We start from the raw sequence: 25706 nt of genomic DNA on the forward strand, positions 1-25706 counted from the left end.
GTCTCACACATGGAAATGGGCCCAGATTAAAGCATTGCCTCATCAGGTATTTTCTCTGAAACTGTTCAGAAGACAATATTTTGCCCATGTGTTTTACAACTCCCAAATTAGTATAGAAAGTTTCCTATCACTAATACTATGACTGTAAAGGTGACATGCACTTTACCAATCAGGGGAATCAGGAACAGTAAAGAGGAAGAGGCTTTAATTTACATTATTACATTGTATATAACGTTTAATGCACTTTACCAATCAGGGGAATCAGGAACAGTAAAGAGGAAGAGGCTTTAATTTACATTATTACATTGTATATAACGTTTAATTCAGCTTAACAGTAAAGAGGAAGAGGCTTTAATTTACATTATTACAGTGTATATAACGTTTAATTCATCTTAACTCGAGAAAATTAGAACTTAAAAAATTCCCGGTTTTTAGCAAAGTAACTGTCTCTTCCAATTTGCCAGTCTTTCATAATCCCTGCTCTCTTGATTTACCACTCACTTGTGCTAACGTCTAAGACTGTTGTTCCATGGAACTATATCTTTGGAACAAACATGTTAGTTTGTAAAGCCTGTGCTTTTCCCATTGTAAGACAGGCATGAAAAAGGAAATATGTTTATTTGTTTCAGTGAAAAACAATTACCTGATGTTTGCTTTTGTCGTTAAACTTAATGACGCAGCACTAATCATTACTGAATCTCTCCCAGTATGTTAAGGTTTTCTCATCTCGGGAGGTTTTCCCAGCTGTATAACTTGACCAAAAGCATGATGCCATTCTGATTTCAGTCAAATTGTCCTACTGTGAAATTTTTTACTTGGTCCTTTTCAGGGTCATGAATTTTCCTCCCAAGTGCAGACATGAAAAGACACGGCTACTAGTCTGTCATTCCAAGACTAGTCACAGTCTAGTTGGACCAGATCTTTGATCACAAACTCTTGTTATTTTACATGTCTGAAATGAGCTAAGGACCTGTTTGCCTATGATCCATGATCTAACCCGCTGTTGGTACATCTTTGTTTACCACGGATGTTTGAACTTGCTCTTCCAATCATGAGACATTCATGCATTACTCTGTAATAATACAAATGAAAGTATCTGTCATAAGGATAAGAGTATCTGCTTGTTTCTGTCCAAGGCGTTTTTATCCAGTAGTGCTGTTTGTCAATAGACTTGACATATTCTTTAATTACTGTTCTAGTGGTCAGTATACCATGAGGGGACAAGTCTGTGTTTGAAGTACCCATCATGTTGCCAATAATACTGTAGACAGACTAGAAATTACCCAGTAAGTTGTATTTTAACGTTTAATAACCATGCTTATATCTATTTGGCTTGGTTTGTTAAACATTCTCAGTACATTTACTGATTTTTTTATGTAGTCCCAAGAGATCTGTGGCTTCATCAGCAATGTACTGGTAGTCCGTTTATGTCGTGACGATGAGAGATGTCAGGTCTCAAAGTCTAATGCTTAAAACCCATCTCTTGAGATTTCATTAATATGCTGCCCTACAAAATTGGTTGAAGGGCTTTGTTGCCAGATGGTACCTTTAAAGAATCCCTGGTTTGTGGCCAATTACATATGTATTTATTTCAACACTGATTGCTGCCATACTATAGCAAACTATTTATATTATGATCATGTCATGTATGACCTGCATTTAAGTGCTAAATGAATAACTGTGTAATTTGAATCCGTTTTACAAAGATACACTCCAATGTCTTAGAAAAATGTAGTTTGTGTGTACGTTACAGATTTATAAACAGCTTTTTGCTCGTCTTTTGTCAGCTCTTTCAGTCATTCATCAAATAATATGGAAAACTGCACATGCATGACGTCCCTTTGAAATTGTTGTTAGAAAAGAGATTTCTTATGTATTTGTTCATGAGATCAGTTAAGTTGTTTGTTGTAATCAGGATTGTTAGAGTAACCAATTTCTTCAAGCTTCAGTTGTTAACTGTTGTTTCTGGGTTTCAGGGGTGTGAAATAACCCATTGCCTGATGCCCGAGTCAAGTGTTTTTTTCTGTTGGGCAAGCAAATTTGTATATCACACTGTACCGGTGTCCAGTTGACTTTCCAATATTAATTATGGTTTCTATTTAAAAAATCAACAAGAAAATGGCCGGTATAGTGGAAAAATTATCAGGGCAAGTGATTTTACATGTGCCACTGTTCCGGAGTACACTAGCAATTTTAAAGTTATTTCCACCCCTGGGTTTAATCAATCTCTTTATAACCTTGTATTGTCAGTGCTGTCTAGAAATGTTTACCAGACTTAATGAAATTCGGAAGTGCAGTTGTTGCAAGAAACCAGAGACACTAAGTGTTATTGTGAGTGCTAGGTAACATCAGTTGTACAAATGTTTTGGTTGACGAAGTTGTATAATGTGTCATGGTGCTGATTTACTGACACAACTGAAGGAAACTCATCATGCCCCGTAGATGCCATCCACAGAAAAAATGATGATCAAGCTGATGAGTTTCAGAAAAATCCAGCAAACCAGTTTTGGAGGACGTTTTCATTGGATTGGAATGCTCATATCATCGCCAGCATGGTGTTAACTTCAGAGCACATTGTGTTTGCATAATTGATTGAAGCTCATTGAAAATGGTTTTTTTTAAGTCTGTGATTTTCTACCCCGATGTTCAGGATGATGACCCAGATCAACATGCTGGAGGTTTAGCCTGCTAACTGTACCTGGGAATAAACTGTACCATGTGACAACCTGTTGAGTAAGCCTTCATTGAAATTCTTGTGGAATGGATCTTGTTGATTCTTCATTGGAAGTCAAAACTTGGCCATCCATTGTGCCGGTTGTTATTCCATGCTAACCTGCCTCAGGTAGTAAACAGATCCAGAAAAACACAGAAGCAAAGCCGAAGAAAGAAGCAGAAGAAAAAACCCAATTATTTAGAAATCACTTTTACAAAGAAATGTGAGATTTAATATACTGGCTGTGAGAACGTGATTTTCATCAGAAGAAAGTGAGTGCAAAAACATAAGAGTTTACAGGTTTGGATAATACAACCATGGATAAATCAATGCCTGATCAATATAGGCTTCATGGATTGTGTTCTGAAAACGAGCCCAATTTGAAAAGATAATGGTAAACTTTGACCATAACAAAGAACCTATAATCTCAGAGTTGCCAACACATTTGAAGTTTTGTATTTGTTATAATTTTACAGCCTAAAGTAAACCAGTACCATCAACTCTGTGAAAACTTGAATTTCTGAAATTCTGTGCATGTGATTATCTTAGGTCATAAACATCATAAATAACACTTCCATACGCCAAAATACTCAAGATCTCTGATTCTTAGTTAAATATAAATATGTAACCAGTAAATAGAACACCAGGGCTGAGTGATTGGTCAGTAGTGACGAATACCCATGAAAACCCACTTTCAGTATCCAGTCAGAAAAAAATACTGCACCTGATGCAGAAATTGTGTTAACTACTCCAAACATATTCACAAGTACAGATTGATCAATTTACTTATTACTACACTGATATATAAGCTAATGGGCATGGTGTTATGGTATGAAACATATCATTCTTGATGTGTGTTACTCTTAGTTTTCTGAAAATGCTATTTTATTCTAAGCAAAGTTACTATTTGGAACTGGAAAGCACCCTTTCTGTGATCTCACTTCAACTTCTTTTAAAATTAGAAAAAAACCCATGCTGAACATCCTTTTGTATAAGATTGAAGTTTTACACCCACTGATTGCATTAAAATGTTTAGGAATTGCTTAGTTATTGGCTAAGGCCTTTAGAATCTGACACAAATGAAGAGGTTTAGCTCAACTGGTTGACAACCAACTGTTTTAATGGTCTGGTATTCATCTTTTACCTTTCCACTTGTACACATTTCTGGCACCTCTAAAACTACTGGATGTAGTTGTGGTGTGGTAATCCTCTTACCCCGACAAGCAAAAACATTATGTCACCACTCTTGACCCCTTGACCTATAATTTTGGGCAGTTGAGTAACCTTAAAGCATTGGCTCATCATTCCGAAGACCCGGGTTTGATTCCCCACATGGGTACAATGTGAGAAGCCCATTTCTGGTGTCCCCTGCTGAATATTGAAAAAAGCAGCGTAAAACTAAACTCACTCACTTGACCTGTTTTGATGCCTCTGATGACAAGCAGAGGTTGCTGGGATCTGTTCTAACCTGGATTCTACACTGTTAATGCTTGGGTGAGATACTGCTTGTTTTTGAGATAGCACTTATGATCACTGAAGGTGTATTAACAAGCACAATTTGTTCAAATATTACCTTTCACTGAAAAAATGCACTTTTAAATCATTTTAGAAACAGTATTGGCAAGTGTATGATGATATTCCAGTCAGTGGCAAACATAAGTGTGGGGTATAAATATTAGCTGTCACTTAGAGACCGAGATGTTTTCTATCCTCTTTCTGAAATGCTGTACTTTCTTGACTATATTCCATATTCTGGTGTTCATACATGATATGTAAGATATATCTTTTTCATTCTAGTATGATAATTACCCTGCACCCATTTGCCCAAAATGTTTTTGTTGAATCTGTTTCTAATATAAATAAAATGATAAAATGGTAGGTTAAATTCATGATTGAAAGGACTAGACTTGCCTTGTGTACTTGTGTCTCAGCAACTGGAAAAACCTCATTGTCTCTTATCACAACATTTCCAGCTGAATGTTCATTGATTACAGTCTTTTTTAACAAAGACACCAACATTATGCCTGTACGAGACAGCAATTTTGAAATTCTGTTTCATACTCTTGTTGCATTTGGTTGCTGGGCAAGACAATGTTTGCTAAGTTGGTGATACTGGAGATGGTAGTGTTACTGGTACTGTTTCTCTTGGAATGAGATATGGTGAATAGGTCGAGGTATTCATCATTATATGTTGCTATGGTTAATATGGTTTTGGCGTAAAATTCACAACACAATAAGGAAAATTATTGTTTCCACGGAGCACCTGTACCAATTATTTGTTCATCACAAAACTGACACAGTTATGGCAATTTTCCGCTGATCTGCAGATTTCTGCAGAATCGTCTAAATCCCCCATTTGATGACATATTATCAGCTTAAAATAGATTTTCCTGTTGCCATACCTGCTGACACATCTGAGATGGCATTCAAGGAACTTGTGCAGATTACATAATGCTAAGAAATAAAGGTGTTGTATTCTACATATTTTGGAAAAAAGGCAGGGTCAGTTTGGGACAAAAACTACTGAAGTTTCTGAACCTGCTTTGTGGTCACATTACATTTCTAACCATCTAACAATCACTTGAAGCAATCACGTTTTTACTTTAAATGACAAGCATTCTCAGAATGTGTTATGAATGTTCTCTAATGTGATAGAAACATAAGCAAGTCGAATGAGGATGTGCCAAATGTGTTTTCAGTTCTAAATGTGTCACATGGTTGTTTTGTATTGGTTCTGTTATTTATGAATGTGTGTATATTATCCAAATCATTATCTTGCATGTACAAACTGAGCAAGCACATCATTGTATATGATTCGGATTATTTAAGGTCTCTGTGTAATTGATGGCTCATTAATATTGATGTGTTTAAAGTCAAAGATATATTCTCTTTGTCAATTCTGAAGCAGAAAACCTATGGCCCTGAAGTTAGGTCATAATCGATGCTCATGATGTTGATCACTTGATTGTCTGGTCCAGACTCAATTATTTACAGACCATATAGCTGGAATATTGCTGAGTGCTGCATAAAACTGAACTCACTCACTCACTGTTACATTTATTTCATGGGGGTTCACTTTGTGCCATCATGTGATGTCCTGTATCAATAATGTGCATAATCATCCGTTTATTGGGGCAGCGTGCTTGTTTTGGTAAGGCTTCTGTAGCGTTGGATCTACATTCAACAAAGATAGTCAGCTTATTTATGTTTGTTTGGGTTTTGCATATATGCATATGCTTCTGTTAGTTAAGTTTTTTCCCTATTTTTCTGAACTGGTGCTTTTTGTTTCGTTATGGTAACAATGTTCAGCAGCCAATGCCTGTTAGTCAATGATTGAATTTGCAGATGTAAAGATTTGTATGTTGCACAGTTAGGAACTATTAACAGCAGTGGTAATGGAATATTCGGTTAATTGTCAAATAATAATATGTGTCAAACCATAGTGTTTTTGTCTTTGAAAATTTATCCTTTATAAAATGAACCAAAACACTTGCCCACCTGTACTGTATGCTGAGGTAATTTCAGCACAATGTATGCATGCTGTATCTCTGCAATCATTCAAATACCTTTCCTATTTGTATTTAATTGGCTGTTGTGTGGTGGAATTTTTTATCTGAACATTTTCTTATTTCTGTGAAAGGACAATCACATATGGTACTTGATGTAGATCAATTTTTATCATAGGCATGGGTGGCCGTTTCAAATAGCAGCTTGCATTTCACTGTGCAGTTACATCCCTTGGGTGTACATACACCTATGATTATGATTTCTAAGCCATGTTTCAGGATTCACCCATATTTAGCTGCAGGTTTATCAGCTCCATATCACCACTCCTGGGTTTCATCACAGTGGAAAAGTACTAAGGCCTGCATCTTTTTGGGCTTTCCTCAATCAACAAGCCATGATATACTGAAATACTGTTCAAAGAAGGTTATACCACACCAACTGACTCACTCACAAATGTGAAACCGATATTTGTGTGCTAAGTTGCATCTGTTAGGTGTGTCAAGTACCAGATCAGTAGCCGTATGCTTTCATAAACGGGTGGGGTAGCCTAGTGGTGAAAGCGTTTGCTCGGCACACCGAAGACCCGGGTTCGATTCCCCACATGGATACAATATTTGAAACCCATTCTGGTTTCCCTTAGCAGTGATATTGCTGGAAATTGCTAAAAGCGGGGTAAAACTAAACTCACCCACTCACTCACAAATGCAGTGAAATCTTATGTCAACTTCAGCCAATAAGTTAAAGTCATATTACAGCAAGTTGAGATTTCTGGAAATGTTACACATTGTTTTGCCTTGATACCCTGATTTCAACTGTCTTGTGTGATAGCCTTTTTATTTTGTGTGATAGTGTTTTATTTTAAGAAGAACCTGATTGAAAGATGTGTGTGTACATGAAATTTCTCATCAAATACAGATGAGTGGGGTCTCATGGAACTAATATAATCAGTACTAAGCCATACGCAGTACTAAGCCATACGACAATGATATTTATGCAACTGCAGGTGTGAATGGTGTATGTGGAAGTGTCTGGGGAGCATGCAGTGACTTCCGCAGTCTGTTTAAAACTGAACAGCTATTTATGGATGTGCCATCAGGGTTACTGTTTAATTTGACCTTACTGCCATTACCCAACATAATATGACCTATGTGGTGACTGCATGTAACAGTATATATTGTCAGTTTAATTAGCCACATAACTGGATTTGAATTAGCAAAATCTACTCCAGCAACAAATCTTTGACCACTCAATAACATTTCTAGCACTGTTCTTCTTGTTCTCATGCAGTATGTGTCTAAGACACCACATTTCTCTGTGCATAGTGAGTCACTTTGGCATCGGAAATAATTATGATAATGGTTAGGAATCCCATTTTGCCCTAAGTATGTTTCCAGATCTGTCAGCATTATATCCTCTCCTTCATTTTACCAAAGTGATAACCACGCCATATAGCTGGAATATTGCTGAGTGTGCCCAAAACTAAACTCACTCACTCACTCACTACCAAAGTGGTCAATGTCTGAGAATTACATCAATTTGGGCTTTCTTCCCACATCAAGCAGACACACATGATACAGTTGGATTATTTGTCAAGCCAGTGTTTAAACCAAACTCACTCACTCCACCCCGATCCTATATATATTGCACCTTACCTGTGTTGGTTTCACTTGTAAATGTCAACCTGGATCAGGCTTTCCTCCCACCTCTACATGACTATTGATGCTGTCCATACCAGCCTTGAATCCAATTTGTTTGTTTTTTTAACTTTGGTTTATAGATTTTGTATTATTCAGTCCTGAAGTAGGTTTTAACAGACTGGCATTGCACATACTGTAAGTGTTTGTAGTACCAAACAGTTGTGAAGACTGTGGGGTGTATCTTGTGATGTTTGTAAAAAAACTGATGCAGCAGAATTGTGGATGTAAAGTGTTACCACTTGTTTATAAGTACATATGTGTGTCAAACTTAAAGCCAGTTTGTAAACCAGTTGTATTATACAAGCGATGTTCAAAAACTGTTTTCATATGTTCCTATGGACAATAAAGGCTTGTTCTAAACATGCACCGGTGGAGTTTGTAAATTCTGTTGTATCTCCGGCAGGAGGTTGGTTTTCTTGTTGCTGACCTCTGATAAAGTCTTCAGCACTAAGACTAAAGAAAGACAGGTTGTAACGTCATGAAGGCTTTGTGGATCGGGACGCCTTTATCATCCATTCTAACCCGGACCTACACGTGTCTAGTTCGTCGGTGCCACAAAAATCATGAACGTACTATGTCTTTCCTGAATACGTTTCACGAAAACAAGAGGTAAGATTTACTACACATGGTGGAATTACATCTCTTGCAAACACTCTCCTGTGAAAAATGTGCTCTCAGCCATGGATTTGTATAATACACAGTGTATTTGGTTTTGCAGAACATTGATCTTTATAACTGTTCTGTTCAAACCAGAAACAAAAACATCCTCACCCATCACAGGAAGCCTTTCAGACCAAGTGCTTTCTGTTTACCAAGTATTTCTTCTGTAATATTCAAATTGATGTTCTGTAGAGAATAGCGTCTAACAGAAAGGATGTACATTAATAGATCAATTAAACATTTAGGAAGATATACTGTTTCCCGTTTGTTTTAAGCATTACACATTAGCTGTGCCGTGATGGTCTATAAAAAGCCAGCCAAGTAACCAAACACATGATCAAAACGTGTTAAGCGAATGCTCATGTGGTTAAAAACCCTAGATATGTTCAACAAACAAGTAGTATATAAGTGTGTTTGTGAAAGATTGGCAAAACGTAATACGTTTTGGAAGCATCCACCTAAACATGGCCGCGCTAGATCATCAGGTGAATCTGTTGGATATGTGTGGAGTTGATGTAATGGCCTCGATGCTTCTTACTGACATGATCTTGGTGCACTGCGATATTGAATATCATGAATCCAGACTGGACTGTTTAAACAGTTGCTATGGTAATCCATCATGCATCATGTTCGACTTCATCCCCTCGGTAAATGAGTGCTGTTTCACCCAGACAAGCGACGCTATTGAATTTGAATATTATCCTGGAGGATCTGTTTATTCGCTAACCACAGGTTTGTCTCTCGGTGTTTATCCTCACGTTGTATCCGTGCGCACGTGCGTAAGAGTTTGCGTTAGACCATGTGGTAGACGCCATTTCGACCATTCATCAAATCCTGGTTTATAAGAAAGTAAGGTTCTTTATGGATAATAACTTCTTTTATTTTATATGATGCAACGTTTCGGTATGGATTCTTATACCGTTGTATTGGACAGAGATTGATACAGGGGACCGATGTCCTGGGTGCCGTTGTTCAAAACAACCTTAGCGCTAAGACTACCTTAAGTCTATGTTAAGGTATGGGAGTTACGGTCACCTTAGCGCTAAGATCGCTTTGTACAACGGCACCCTGGAATGTATTCAGACTCAGGAATTAGTGAGTCAATATGGTTCTTCACCGCCTTTAGCAATATTTCATCAAAATCAGCTTCACACCTTGTACCCGTGTTGAGAATCGTCTCTGGCGTGACGAGCGAACGCTTTCACTACTTGGCTAACCCGCTGCCCCTGCCTCAGGAAAGAAGTATGAATAAATGTATAATAGATTAATTCCTGGAGTTATAATCACTGGTTTGTAAACATCATACATGGTCATACATTCCGCCGACTACTGGACGTCAATGATATGGTTACTTCGGAGCTTCCTCCCACATTTTGTTGGCATACCGAGATGTAACTGACAAATGCCTGTTGGCGTTAAACCTATCTCACATTCATCTTAAACAAAATTTGGAAAATGACACTGTCTCCACCTGAATTACTATTTCCAGTTAAAAGTTCGTGTCGACACTCGGGCTATACGTTTCTACGAACGTCAAACCGGTGCGTCAAGATTGTGACGAACAACTCAACCGGCTGGGAGAATGCAGAGAGGGTTTGTCGAGCCGAGGGAGGAAGACTGGTTCAACTCTATATGATCTTCACAGAGGGCGACTTGATTGATACAGTATACACATCTGGCTGTGAGTATAGACTGACGGACACCAGGTGTCACGGAAGGAGTATATATATATATATATATATATATAATATGTACGCAAAATGTAGTAGTAGGTGTTCATATATAATATTATAGATATAAATAGAATGTTTTTTTCCAACATGTTTCGTTCTTTTATCTTCAGGAGATTGTAGCGGTACAATCTCCTGAAGAGTAAAGAACGAAACATGTTGGAGAAAAAGGCTTATTTATCTATGCAATATATATATATGTTGTTTAATGTTGTCAATAGGAACATCGACAATAGCAGTCTCGATTACAAAACAAATATCCATATATATAATATTGTCCCAAAACTACAGACCATGATTATGTTAATTTAATTGACACATTCACGTGGTTGTTTTATTGGCATTCTAGAAGTTGTTCTCGTGGTCAAGTCAAAACATTGATTACACAGCAGTCTCGTTTCCTGCTGACTGGGTTCCGTCCTGTTGCGCAACTTAGTACAATAGCCAGTCCAGAATTTTGAGACCGACTCATTCAGCTGGATATATAAATATTAATCAGTATTATTTGATACATCTAATCACTTGTATATTGCAACACTACGCTCCTTCTAATCCTTACAAACACGTCCTGCAGCGTGCTCTGACAAACGGAAATCTGGAAATCGTGGAAATCTCAAAGCAAGGCTCGGCCGCTAGAACAGTTTGGCGGTCTGGTACGAACTTAATATTATATCAATCACGTTGTACGTTGCAAACATGCATTTAATAAGCGCAAAGAACACATAACAGGTGTAACCAGGTAGCCAAATGAATTGTGAATCATTGTACGACCTCTTCAAACGGGCAGTCTGTGACGTCTTAGTTGACGACATGCTGCCTAAACCTCGACCTAAAATATAGAAATACGATTTTTTTAAACTTTATAATTACAATTAATGTGTAAATACAATTTCCTTATGAAACAAGGAATTGGAATTCTGTGCAACCGTAGTTGTTTGTAGTGTCTCTTTTCACTTTCACATGAGAAAATTCGGATCGGCTGAATAATAGGTTATTGTCTGAATTGGTTAATGAGACTCATGTTTCGGTTTGTTAAGTGAGATGAATTTTCGCCCCTTAGAACAATATTTCAGTTATCACGGGTTGATAACTCAGAGCTGGTGGAAAGTCCTTTGGCTACCTTTTTGGTCGTAACCAGAGTAACATAATCAGGGCGAAATTCGGATTCAATCTACAACTTGCAGATCCTGGATCGTCTATGATAACACAATTCTCAATTTGTCCAAATACAGTTCACAAAGAGTTAACACAGAGTTGACACGTTTTCTCTTCAATTCAATCATTTACTTCGCCCGATCTGTCAAGAAATGCATGACGAACATAACACTAGTGAGTTTAGTTTTACGCCGCACTCAGCAATATTCCAGCTATATGGCGGACATAACAGTAAGTGAGCGTTGTGTGAGAGTTCCACCACAATCAGCCATATTAAGGTTTTAACAGTAGATGCATAACGACGCCATTCAGAAAGAAATGACATGTATTTTTCTTGGTAACAATGTGAGAATGGTTCTGGTTGTTGTTTGCAGCGAAGGTGTTCCATGTTGGTAACGTCAGTGACGTTGGTGGAGGACGTCTGGGGAGGACGTGGGAGAACGGCGTTGCGGCAACGATCGAAGGGACATGTCTGCAGGTGTTCCAAGACAGCAGCGACACTGACGTGGAGTGCACGGATGTACAGCCCTACATATGTGAAATACCTTAGGTTGTTGTTGAACATTATCACCATTCCGTGATGTTCCAGGTTAGAAACAAGAAACGCAATTGGGATACGATGACATGTGTCAACCAAGTCAGGGAGTCTGACCATCCGATCCCGTGAGTCGCCTCTTACGACAAGCACGGGTTGCTGAAGATCAAACCCGTGAAGGTCCGGGTTAGAATATTGATCTCCAGTAACCCACGTCGTCCCTCTAAAAACTGTGTCAAAAGCTTATTTCTCTGTGAAATGTGTTAAATTCTCGGCAGTTTCTTAATTTATTGTCAATCTTCTTAAGAATGTGCTTAACATTAATATTTATTAAATCTAAATTGTTAATGTTACAAACATCCCTGAAAAAAAATATAACACCAATCCTGTTATTCTATGTATCGGATTCATTAAAGCATAGTCACTCAAGCATAGTGGGCTAGTTCATTACAGTTGATGGGTGACCCAGGTTAAACTTCAAAACCACTAAACCATAAAGTTGTTTTGATAGACTGTAATCAAAATGAACTGTAGGCACAGTTGGGAACATTCCGATCTATCCGGAAATAACCAACCTCTCTACGCTGGAGGCGACAGTGTCATACACATTAACCACCGACTATCACCGTGAAGTACGAACAGTAGTCAGTGAATATACCGTCCACTGGGAACATTAGCTTGATCATATTTATTTATTGTATGGTCGCAAAGTGTCAGAGGAAAGTAACGGATGCATTTATCATTTAGTACGAACCACCTGTTCACATCACTGAAACGACGGGACCATTAACATCCGTGTCTATAGAGACAATATATCAATTATGTACAATGTCATGTAACTCATTGTGTGTTGTCGTCAGCGTGTGAATCACATTCACCGCTTTGAGTCACTTTCAGCACTCACGGATCAACCAACAAGCACCTGACCAGGTCAACCCACTCATTGTGGTCACAGAATGGTCAGTAAACAGTATGATTACTGTCGGACAATATAAAAGGATGTTCACAACCAACAACCATTAGATACTGACATGTGACAATATTAGCTGCTTCTGTGCACCACCCGCTGTTGTTACCACTATGACTGGTCTACCAATACTCTTGGCTCTACTTGTAATGGAAAAGACTTTGATGCTCAGTCCGGCTGCACAGTCAACTGAGTCTGTGGAAGATGCAGGAAACATAACCGCTGGCGTTCTTGCCGAAACGACGAAATCCACTCTTCGCGAGGGAATAATATCCGGAACAGGACCTTTGAATAAGGTCAGTGACACAAAACGTCACAGATGGAACTGCCGGAATCACGATCATTCTCCAGGACATGTGCCGGAAACGTCACAGATGGTACAGGGGCGTCAAAGGATAGGGAATCTGCCGGAAATGCAGGACATTCTACAGAATCTGCCGGAACTCCTACACAAAGGATAGGGCATTCTACAGAATCTGCCGGAAATCCTACAGGAATCGTAGAAAGATTTAACACGGAACATCCGGAAGACTCATTCATATTGATGACTGAATCCCTGTTAGTGGCGGCCATTACGCCTCCCCACCTTATCCATGAAACTGTCACGTCCATGGTTAATATTGGTCATCCTCCAGAACCTTTCCAACTGCCGACTCCGTTTGATAGATCTGCAAACATCTTCCCGGAGTTCCCGTCTCAGATCGTAGCCACGGAGTCCGAGTACTGTGGAAAGACGTGTGAATTTGACTATCAACATACACGTTTCTTTGAGCGCGGAAACTGTGAGATATGTCGATGTGATGAAGAATGTTTTCTGTATGATGACTGTTGTCCCGATTACTTTATTCTCAGGAATCAGACCTCTGTAGCTGCTCCATATAGCTGTGAAAATACAAGTCCAGACATTGAGAAAACAGATTCAAGTTGGTACTACATGATCAGATCGTGCACAGTCACCTCCAGTCCAGGTCTTGTACAGGAGTGCCTCGATCGACACTCTAAAGACTGGGAGCATCAGGTTCCAGTTGAAGACGCAAAGACTGGACATTTCTATAGGAACAAATTCTGCGCACTGTGCAACAATGTGATAGTTTTTAATAACTGGGAGACGCAATTAATATGCAAATCATATCCAAGCAGTTTAAAGGAAGCCAGGTCTTCAGAAGAAATTTACAACTCTGCTCTAGAGGATTCTTCTTGTTATATCAAATTTCTACCTTCGGATCCAACTTCTTTGAGAAAATGTACCTATCGTGAGGAAAGTGTCATATCGTCATGTAACGTTACAGGGAAATGGGTGTTCTACGACCAAAGGGTGGTGGAAGCCTGCGAGAGGTTTTCTCACATTGTGCATGGGAAATACAGAAATGTATTCTGTTATGTGCAACAACAACTACGGCTGGCAGTTCATCCTTAGAGAGAATGGGTTTAACCGTATCGTTGTCGACGCCATTTCCCTGACCACACTGCTGAACTTTGAGAGTCACGATGCCGTTCCAAGAACGCAGCGTGTTGAAGAGCTAACGAATGGTCATTGCAGGCGTGATCAGGTCCTGGACCACTTTATTGTAAGTATAGCTTTCCATACATGCATAATAAATACACGGTGGCCATGAGTGAGAGAGTGATAAGTGAAGAGTGAGTTAAATGCAACATGTGTTTTATTTGGGATCATACTTCAGTAACCCATGCTTGTCGTAAGAGGGGACTAACGGGATCGGGTGCCCAGGCTTGCTGACTTGGTTGACACATGTCATCGTATTCCATTTGCGTAGATCGATGTCATGCTGTTGATCACTGGATATTCTGGTCCAGATTGGATTATGAAGAGACCACCGCCATATAGCTGAGTGTGGCGTTAAACAACAAACTATATGATTGGAACAAGGACGGTTATCTAAACATACCACGTGATAAGTATGGTCAGTCCCTGTTCTCTGGACATATACTCTCTCTCCAAAACGAAACGCAGAGGTGATATTGATTTATGAAATAAATTTTAGATAAATTTTAAAATTTCTGTTTGTTATAATTTTGCCATTATAATGCTGGTTTGTGTTTATGGAACGAATGCACAGCGCAAAAACGAATTTTCGGAAACTTTAATGCATGTTTACGTTCGAAAGTGTCAACTTGCATGAAAATGTTATGGAGAAAAAGTTATGGATATGCACGTGCAGTTCTGAGGTAGCGTGCACAGGGGCATTGCCTATACAAGGCCGTTTTGCTTTAGACAGTAATTTTCATTTTTACGCTAAATAAAAGAATTTCGTTATTGCGCGACTTACTGCTGTAAATGGAAACATTGCCACTGGAAGTCTTGAGGCTGGGTTGTCACAGTCGGCCGTTTCTGCAACTGTAAGTGCAGTGCCTATTCTGGGGAGAGTGTAGGCGCAAACCATTCGTGATCGTTTACGAGAAGCTGGACTCAGCGCCAGATTTTGGTCTCGCTCTGCACTGGTGCAATAACGTTCGATTCTGGAATCTGGAGAAATGGCCAACGTGTATGGTTCATTGAAGAATATCATACTCGCAGAAATATAACTTTGTGTGCCTTCATGGCAATTTAACTGCTATTTGGCACAGAGACGAAATCTCCAGGATTCACTTGATTTCGATCAATGACCGCCAGAGGGAGTTGTTCCAGCAAGAAAAAGCAGGCATCACACAGCACTATTCAGTATCTTCAGAATGAGAACATTGAAGTACTTCCGTGGCCTTCCAAATCGTCCTTTCTCAACCCCATCGAGCATTTGTGGGATCACCTCGACTGACGCGTACGTGAGTTGGCCAGAATTCCATAAGATCGAATTCAAAGACTTATTCAGTCCATGTCGAGACCAGTGGCGGATCCAGAGGTGTGCGTACGTGCGTGCGTGCGTGTGTGTCCATTCTAAGGAATCGATTTCAGACTGGCAGTTTGACCACTCGGACCATTCCTGGCTTACGTCCAATACAGTTCCAGGACTGTATGGAACCGACTGAGGGAGCACAACATCTGGCCCTGACGGCATGCGATACGTCCTTTATTGCTCCAACGTCACCGAGAGGCACGTCTTGCCTGGTGCAGACAGCATCTACGGTACAAGATTGGGATGGTATTGGGATTGAGACAAGATTGGGATGGTATTTTGTTCACTCATGAGTTGATTTTGTTCACTGACGAGTTGACAGCTCTCATGGAAGGGCAAGTGTGTACAGACGGAGTTGTTCAACGTCTACAGTTTGGTGGCGTAGGCGTTATTGTATGGAGACACATCACATCTCACAGTCTCATGGACACAACTTGTCATTGTCATTGGCAATCTGACAGGTTCGCAGTACAGGGATGAGATTATTGAGCCTCATGTGCAGCCGTTCATTCAAGACGTAACTTCACGCTTTAACAAGATAATGCCCGTGCACATGTCGCTTGTGTTGTGACAGATTTCCTGAGACAGCAGAACATTCCTGTACTGTATTGGCGTTAGCTGAGTTGGGACAGACGTTGGTGCAGGCATGGAACAAAATTCTCCAAGCTTTCTTTAATCGCTGAGCATCATCTATGCGTCGTCGTTGTCAAGTCTTTATCAACACCAATGGTGGACACACACGATACTGAATTTGTGAACTGACCTTTGCCACCACATCTCTTCAAGGGCGTCTTACGAGTGTCAAATCATACAGATTTCGGTATTATTCTGTCAACAGTTAAACAGTGATTAAGGAAAACACCACAAATGGTGTTATCTTTTTGCATTAAAAATGACACAACATCAAATAATGCAGAGTTATTCCAGAAGTATATGTTATCTCATTTTAAAATATTTGAATTCGTGAAAATACACCTATACGATTCATTTTCTGGTGAGAATAATATGTTTTTACCTTTACTTTCAAACAAAACAATGTTTTTCTAGAAATTTTATTTTAATTCCTTTACACAATTCCCTTCGATCAATCACGGCACCAAAACAGTATTTAATTGCATAATATTATTTTATGAAAGTTGTTGTCTGTCCCGGGAGTATTGAGAGCGACAAATGACTCAATATGTATCAAATTTGCAACAACACGGGAACATTAATTTCGCGTACAGTCGCCAAAGTGTACATTTATCAAACTTTTGTTGTGGTGCTATTCATTTGTGCTCTGTTTATATTCCTAACGTATGTATAGTTTCACTTTAATTGGTTGCGAGTTCCTGTGCTAACTCAAACATAGGGACATCTGCTGTATTGTAGAGAGTAATTGTTAGAATACATTTGTGATGAATAGGGTTTACTTATATAGGTATGACATAAGCTCGGTGTTATTATTGCATATGACATCGACAAAAACATTTCCATAATCATTAAAACATCTGATAAATGCAATGTCGATTGATAGATTACAACTATATAGTGAACATGTGTGTGGCTCAATACCGCGAAAAGGTGAGCATATCCTGACGGTATCCTGACCCATCGTAGCAAACTGAAACAAACACAGGCAAAGGCAGGGAAATCATCTGACAAGACCCAGGAGTATGGTCCAAGTCGAAATAGTAACTTGCATCATATTTCTCACTGGTGTGTCAAACTTGGAACGTCTTCCGCTGTCTGTCTACTATCACACTTTATGAGCGCTTTTCAGGGTCTTGGATGTTGCAACGAAGAAATTCAGTTGACTATTCATCCGAAACTGGGGCTGGCTAAAAAGATCGATAATCGGAAATATCGTCGATACGAAAAAATATTCTTGATTATCGATATGAAAATGGTGTCATCGATAACATCGTACACAAACGTTTGTGATGGGATAAGGTTTTAATTGACTCACACAATACACTAAGTTAGGTTTTTAATCAAGAGCTGCATTTTAATTATGGTCAGGACGCTGTTGAGTTAGTAGCGGTGGGAATATGTGGTGGGAAATATATTAATTTCATTGACTTTTTTTGCAATTTTACTCCAAGTTACTTCTCTGATAATTATCGACAATCAATCGATAAATAGTTAACGGTTATTGATCTCTATGATATATTTCGATATCTCAAACTGTCCTGTTTAACCTTGCACACTGATTCATCTATTCCTTACTCTAGAAGAAGACACAAAGACACGAACCCTGAAAAAGAGGCTGTTCATGCAGCTATAGTACCAACAAATAGATTCTACGTAAATAGGTGACATGAATAAATATATCTATGATTAATATAAGAAATATACATGATCGATTATTTGATTCTGTCATTTTAACGGGGTTCAACTTGAACCCATACATGATGTTAGCCCGAAGCTACGTTGTTACCCGCTATGCAGGAGAAAAACAATATCTTTATAAAACAAATCATATGTTATATATATGTATATTATAATATATAAATTGCCCCAAGATATTTCCTGTGAAAAGGCTGCACCCACTTCATGCATAGCTGTGTTTACTTTGTCCTCAGGCATAAACCGGCACATTAAGTCCTGCCTGAGGTAGTATACATCATATCTAGGATAAAACAGCACCAACAAAGATTGTTTAGCGTCTATCTAATAAAAGATGAAATGTAAATATAGAAACCCCCCCACACACACCCCGCCCCCAAAGAAAAAATGAAAATAAAAAATAAATAAGTAAATAATATGAATTTAAAAAAAATAAAAATAATAATAAATAAAATGAAATAAAGAAAATATTAAAAGTGGAGAAAAAAAGAGACAAAAAGAGGGTAAAGTGAAAAAAGAAAGAATAAAAGAACAACAAAAACTAATGCCAAACACCTGGCTCTACATTGCGCCGTCCTGACTGACTATATATTGTTTCAAGCCGCCTTTAGCAATAGTCCAGCAATTCATGACGAGAGACGTGAGTCAGGAGGAACCCATGTGGGTAATTTGTGTCACAGTCCCTGAACCATGTCAATTCCCTTTCAACCAACCCTTTTTATATAACGAAGCCCTACATGAGACAGATCTATATTTTACAGTCAAACCTCCATCTCATTTGGGCTCTTTTTCAGTTTAAATGCAATTCTGTTGTTTCTGTCAAAATTACATCGTTTCAAAGACTAAATGTTGCCCGGTCCGTTTGGCGTAACGAGCGTGATTTTAACCTTCACCGCTCCCTATCGCCCATTGCAGTGCCATGGATAAAAGATTTATTGCACGTAATATAACAAACAGTTAACCATTAGTCATTCCCGAAATGTCAAACAATTAACAATTAGCAATTTCCGATATGTACACAGCTTGGCGAAATTGTACATCCGTAGCACTCAGTTATTGCACACGAATGAATCGAATATTTATAATTGAGTTCGTGCGTCAATAAGCAGGGAGTGCTTCTGCCGAAGGGTTGATTGTATCGCTATTCCCGTAGCGTGTGGTGAAAAACCCGGCTATACAAGTGAGTCAGTTGTTGAAGGTGCAAATAGGTCCCTACATTGTATCGGGTGTTGGAGTGTGAGACTGGCTATCACACATTGTAAAACAACAAGTCACTGAGATACATGCTTCTGAAGAACTGTTGTAGTCCATTGGTCAGTCCTCGTGGTCAGTGCCCGAGGTCAGTGCTCGTAGTCAGTCCTCGTGGTCAGTGCTCGAGGTCAGTGCTCGTGGTCAGTGCTCGAGGTCAGTGCTCGTGGTCAGTGGTGGAATCATGCTGCTGGTCTGGACTCTCTTTGTACTGTTGGTGTGGGACAAGAGCCTTCGTTGTTCAACTTCAGCACAGTTGACTCAGCCCGTCAAGGATGAGATAACAACAACTAATAAACCAGGATTTAGTTTCAAATATCCTACACAACCAAAAGTGACGATGACAAGGGTAACAGCGAGCAATTTAGATGGCGATGAAACCTCAGATGTTACACCAGACACTACGCCCGTCATTGCCCCAGGCTTTATACCCCGTTCTGATATTGGAACGTCACAACAGACAAACTCGGGAACAACGTCAACTATGGCCAACAAGCAGCAAGAACCATCTACCGTAACTGCTACATTTCATTTTATCCTAACTGCACCACCGCCTATGACGCCTCAAGTCAGAAAGCTAAACGCCTTTGACATAGCTTCCAACTATTTTCGTGAGTTTCCGTCCCAGGTCGTAGCTTCGGAATCTGAGTACTGTGGGCAGACGTGTAACTTTACGTATCCACAAATACGTACTTCAGTGCGCTTAACCTGTGACAAATGTCGATGTGACGAAGAATGTGTTCTGTATGATGACTGTTGTCCCGATTACTTGATTCTCAGGAATCAGACCTCTGTGGCTGCTCCATATAGCTGTGAAAATACAAGTCCAGACATGGACATATTCGCGACGAATTGGTATTACATGATCAGATCGTGCACAGTCACCTCCACTCCAGGTCTTGTACAGGAGTGCCTCGATCGACACTCTAAAGACTGGGAGCATCAGGTTCCAGTTGAAGACGCAAAGACTGGACATCTGTACAGGAACAAATTCTGCGCACTGTGCAACAATGTGACAGTTTTTAATAACTGGGACGTTAAATTGAAATGCGATATATATCCGAGCATTTTAAAGGAAGCTAAATCATCAGAAGACATTTACAACATTGCTGTAGAATCTAGTGCGTGTGATGTCAAGTTTTTACCTACAGGTGGAAGCGTTTTAAGAAGTTGTAACTATCGTGAGGAAAGTTTCATATCCTCATGCAACGTCACAGGACAATGGGAGGTTTATGACAGAAGAGTAGTGGAAGCCTGCGAGAGATTCACCCATGTTGTCGCCGGAAAGTACCGCAATGTGTTTTGTTACGTTTGCAATACACATGAGGACTGGTGTGAAATCCTGCATAAAAGGGTTGCTGCCCTGGGTTGTTGACGGTGTGGGGCTTACCTCACTGTTGGACTTCGGGGATCATGCAGTTAAACAGCCGATGGGCATTGTCGAGCTGAAGATAGATGTGTGTGGAAGGAATCAGTTTTATGACAATGTTATTGTAAGTACATGGCGTTTGAATACTTACATATGTAACAATGCACCTAAGTAATCAGTTGTACATTATGTCTTATATACCAATGCTCACGGGATTTACTGCTCCGTGTTCAACTTGGGAACAGGTGTCTGACCCACAAACGTCTTAAGAAACATACATGGGTTATCTATAAACTTACCACAAAACTGAATGTTACTTTTGAATATTTTGAATTTTTTTTTATTTTACTAAACATTTGACTGACATGTCAGTTCCTAATTATCAGCATTTTCAAATATCTCAATGTTTTTATTGTCAGATATCTCAAAGTATTCAATCTGTTAATGTGTTCTACTTTGTGAGAGTCACTGTCTCTGCAACGGAATTGTGCATTTAATTCTCCTGTTGGCTAAACCCGAAACCCTACTCTTGATAATTTTAACAATGAAAGAATAGTTTAAATCTTGTACAATGTACTACCTTTAGACTGGCTTCTGTTCTTCTGAACTCAGCGTCAAACTAAGCATACCAAGCATACTACTTGTATACTGATTTCTTCCACGTACCATGAGGTGCGGTGGGGTAGCCTAGTGGTTAAAGCGTTTCTCGTCACACCGAAGAATAGAGGAATGATTTCAACTTTCCAGTAGTCAACTTCTCTTTCATGCAATATTCCAACAGCCCCAGCCTTTGGTGTTTACATTTCACAACTTTTTAGGTACAACCAACGTGCTTTTTATCAGGATTTCAAAGAGCGTCATACCATTCTTGCCAAGAAGTTGTTTGAACAAGGTTACAACATTCAAGGCATCAGCAAAGCTTTCAATATGTTTTATGGCAGACATGCGGAGGAACTTTCCAAACTTGATGCTTCGGTGACAAAATGATGTCCGATGAAATTCTTATTTTGACTTATACCATACCTTCCCGAATTACTTCCCGGCTAGACTAGCATATTTGTATGAGGAATGCTATCGGTGGGGCATGATACGCTCACCTTTTCGCGAACAACTGGTATCTTCACTATATCATAAACACATCCCCTGTCGTCGTATCGCATGTTGACAATTACTGGATTGTCTGCTCCAGACTCGATTGTTTTACACACAACATCGTGTAGCTGTAACACTGCAGAAACAATTATATACTCATGATATAGTCACAATTATACAATCGACTTTGCTTTAAGGAGAAATTTCTTATGGATGAGGAAACCTTTTGGCAGTTTCTATTATAATAATCAACAGAGAAATTCTAAAATATTCTACAATATATAGTTTTCAGAAAAATGCCTGTAATAATATTATCCGGGAATGATAATGCCATGCATTAAGAAGTTACCATTTCGTAAATATATTCAATTGATGTCATTTGATCTCATTGATTGGATCAATATATATATATAACGTTTGTTCGCAATATTTTGAATTCTACGTGTTTCCGTTTAATTTGTCCCTATTGGGCGTTATTATAGAGACAGTAAGAAGTTTCCGGCTAAATTGTTTATCTCGGACGCTGGAGACAACAGCTGAGCTTTTTCTAATAATGCTTCTTGCAACGCCCAGAAAACGATTTTAGATTCATCGTTAATAAGACTCAAAGTGCCCTACTGTCCATCACTTAATGAACAATTAGACTCATCATATGGCCTGAATCGGAATCTATTTTAAAGCCAGTTCCGGATTCGACGAGACAAGATGAAACCTCCAATGTCAGCTTGGTTCATTCTATAACAGTCTTCCTGAAGGGCAGCTCCAAGTTCGCTGACAGTGGTCTGTGATTGTTAAGGGTGACATACGCACTGTCCAAGTATATCCCAGCTATGTAACATGAGTGACAAGTCTGTACTAGAGGCACTCAGTAGGAATACCAGCTCTTGCCTTGTTCTCCTGCAACAACATGCGACGTCCATGTCAACGTCCAAAAGCCACCACATGTGCCCCCAGGAAGTCAAAGAGACGTGCCCAATGAGACGTGCGTGAATAACATGTAAAGGTGTTCTGCTAGTCACTGTGATACCACCCACACCATTACCGAGTCACCTGATCGTTTGGTCTGACGTTAACGACATCATTCCATCTACGATAATCTCTTGTCAAGGAAGTCCAAAGTAAACCAGAATCCAAAGTTCCATCTGTAGACATTATGGGCATCCTTTGTCCATTCATTCCATCACCTGTAGATATGTGAAAACTCATCTCCAATTTGAGAGGCACCAGTTTCCGCCCTTGGTCGACCAGGTCGACATTTGTCACCAACGTTATTTGTGTATCGATATCCTGACTGTGAAACGATAAGAGCTCATGTCACACTGGTCTTTCTTGTTCCGACTTCTTGCTCAATAAAAAGAAGTGAATGGAATAATAATTATAATTTCTGAATCCATATACGGTTATACATGTTTCCCAAATAATATTGCCCCAAACTGGAATATCTCCTACTCTTTTGAATAGTAAAAAAACCTTTTTAAGTTTTACATTTAAAAAATATTACCTTAAATTTCTTTGTAAGTGAAATAACAGGGTATGTTTGGTTGCAGGTATATATATTTTTTTATTCAAAAGTCTAAAGCATAATGTTTTTGGAATCATTTCCTTTCTTCTATAGAATCCAACGTTGAAGAATATATACTCTCCCCAAAATGAAACGCATATAGAAATTTCAACTGTATTTTTATGTTTATTTTGAAACATCTTGTAGGCTTTAGGAGTCAATGAAATATAGCGAAATTGCAAAAAGGGACGCATTTTCGAATATCTGCTGAAAATGTAACAATGAAATTAAATACAACCATTTGAGAAAAAAAGCTTGTGAAAGAAATTTTTGTCGACGTTCAAAATGTTTGTTAAAACCACCATTCTAGTTGTTTACTGTCCTTCGTTGACAGGCTTTTAATAAGTACATCATATATAATTATATGCATATTACGGTGAATTTAAAACTTGTTTTAGTCACGACAAGGCTGAAATATTGCCGATGTGAATGTAAATCTTAACTCACTCACTCCGAATGCAAGCAATGAATAATATAATGTCTTCTATTTCACAGGCGGCGTGCCGAAATGTAACGTGTTCCAAGGGGAAAATCTTCAACGGAACTGCATGCAATGATGTTGTTCAAGCTACGAATATATACGGCCTTGAGATATGTCTGCACGTCCGTGTTGATGTCCCATCACGGTTAGTCTCAAGAGAAGCTGTTGACGATTTGACGTTCACCATCGATAAGATGCTATATAGTGTTCAGAACGAACTTCATGACTACGTGTGGGTGAGAACATCACAACAGCTGTATCATCTACAGAACTGCGACAGCCACCCCCGCTTCCTCATTGTTCACATATATACACAGATGTTCTCCACTACACCGTCCAGCCTGGAGAACTTGATGACCTCTCTACCAGACATTTTAACTAAACACATTTCAGATGAGAAATATGGACATGGAAACGTATCGCTGACTTTGAATCAGAAATGTGCACAAATGATCCTGCCAACATTAAATTGTTTCGATGAAGGTGTTCATGATAAAAGAATGAACGCTGCACGCCTCACCAACTCAGCTGCTTACATTTCGTCACAGATAGAATATATACCTTGGAACAATCAAGCGCTATGTCCACAGGTGCTCTTGCAACAACATGAGTTCTTTCTGGAACTGGATGGCGACAAGCAAGATGTCACTAATGTTCTGTTTCCGAACGTTTCATTGCACAGTCCTTTACCTTTGAACAAGGTTGATCCATATATGCAAGAGTTTTATGTATTGAGAATCAACGGTACGGACAGCATCTTTAAAAGTGAAATGTTTCTACTGGGTGACAATGACACTGCTGTTGTTTGTTTAGATGATTATCAGAAATTAGTGAAAAGAGCCCCTTTAGTAACACCTGAATACATTGACTGGCCTCTTGGTCGGACATCTGTTGTATGTACATGTGTATCTTTATTGTTCCTCATCATTACCTTCGTGTTTTATTGTGCATATCCTACTCTGAGAACATCTGGAGGGGTGATTAACATGTGCCTCATCGTCACCTTGTTTCTTACTCTCTGTGTGTATGAGTTTGGAATGGAACAGAACGAGAATGAAACTGTATGCGTCATCATTGGCATTTTCATTCACTTTTTCTGGCTGTCCGTTCTGTGTTGGATGAATGCCTGTACAACCCACATGTTTCTCAAACTGTCCTTCCCGCTGCGATGGCGCCGCAGTGAGTCGCTGGAAAGAACGTTACTGTTTTGGTCTTTGTTTAGCTTCCTTACACCCGTGGCCATTGTCGGCATTAACATAACTGTGCACTACTCTCTGGACAGGGAGTTCGGATATGGTGGGAAGGTATGTTACTTGAACACCGTTTCAGGACGAATATACAGTTTCGGTGTTCCCGTTGCTGTTGTGTCTTTGTTGAACATTTTCCTCTTCATATTCACCATGTGCAAACTAAAGAGAAAGTTCGAGCCTGTTCAAAAAAGTTCCAATTCAAAGTTGAACATGGTAGCATGTGTCAAGTTGTCAACAATTACTGGAATTTCATGGCTCTTTGGGTACTTATATGAATTAACACAAACTAGGGTCTTGGCATATGTATTCACAATTCTGGTTGCTGGCCAGGGTGTGTTTCTATTTTTGGCATTCATCGTAAACAAAAAGACGTTAGGACTTGTGTGCTCCAAGAAAAGAGGTTCAAGTAAATATACCTCGTCATCTAATTCAAACAACAATAACAACAGTAAATCGGGGCCACTTACAACACAGACATCTCGGCTTTAAGTAAGGCGTGAACAGAAAGGCCAGGAATACAACCTATATATAACATTAGTCTGTTTGTAAATTACCCGATTC

At 39.2% G+C, this 25706-nt stretch overlaps 3 protein-coding genes across 3 annotated transcripts in view; all 3 read left to right on the top strand.

Moving 5' to 3' along the window:
• Nucleotides 1–8970: 8970 nt before the first annotated feature.
• Nucleotides 8971–12128, top strand: LOC124252886. Its single transcript, XM_046686563.1, has 3 exons — nucleotides 8971–9309; nucleotides 10067–10258; nucleotides 11837–12128. Exons 1-3 carry the CDS (start codon nucleotides 9042–9044, stop codon nucleotides 12010–12012), a joined length of 636 nt encoding a protein of 211 aa, XP_046542519.1. The 5' UTR covers nucleotides 8971–9041; the 3' UTR covers nucleotides 12013–12128.
• A 1259-nt stretch (nucleotides 12129–13387) lies between these two features.
• On the top strand, nucleotides 13388–14381 carry LOC124252885. Its single transcript, XM_046686562.1, has one exon. The coding sequence runs from the start codon at nucleotides 13509–13511 to the stop codon at nucleotides 14379–14381; it is 873 nt and encodes a 290-aa protein (XP_046542518.1). The 5' UTR covers nucleotides 13388–13508.
• LOC124252884 (adhesion G protein-coupled receptor E5-like) overlaps nucleotides 14359–25706 on the top strand; it is an 11706-nt gene continuing 358 nt past the window's right edge. Inside the window, exons 1-2 of the mRNA XM_046686561.1 lie at nucleotides 14359–14532; nucleotides 23910–25706. The exon at nucleotides 23910–25706 is cut by the window's right edge and continues 358 nt beyond it. Of these exons, the coding sequence (XP_046542517.1) occupies nucleotides 24090–25634 (1545 nt within the window). The 5' untranslated portion in view covers nucleotides 14359–14532; nucleotides 23910–24089 and the 3' untranslated portion in view covers nucleotides 25635–25706. The remainder of the gene's footprint in view (nucleotides 14533–23909) is intronic.

The sequence above is a fragment of the Haliotis rubra genome, unplaced genomic scaffold, assembly GCF_003918875.1.
Source record: "Haliotis rubra isolate DU_JTF1 unplaced genomic scaffold, ASM391887v1 Scf528, whole genome shotgun sequence".
NCBI classification, from domain to species: domain Eukaryota; kingdom Metazoa; phylum Mollusca; class Gastropoda; order Lepetellida; family Haliotidae; genus Haliotis; species Haliotis rubra.

Coding starts and splice junctions, on each gene's coding strand:
- LOC124252886 (XM_046686563.1), top strand. CDS start 9,042: ATGGCCGCGCTAGATCATCAGGTGAATCTGTTGGATATGTGTGGAGTT. Junction 9,310..10,066: donor TGTTTATTCGCTAACCACAG/GTTTGTCTCTCG, acceptor TACTATTTCCAG/TTAAAAGTTCGTGTCGACAC. Junction 10,259..11,836: donor TACAGTATACACATCTGGCT/GTGAGTATAGAC, acceptor TGTTGTTTGCAG/CGAAGGTGTTCCATGTTGGT.
- LOC124252885 (XM_046686562.1), top strand. CDS start 13,509: ATGACTGAATCCCTGTTAGTGGCGGCCATTACGCCTCCCCACCTTATC.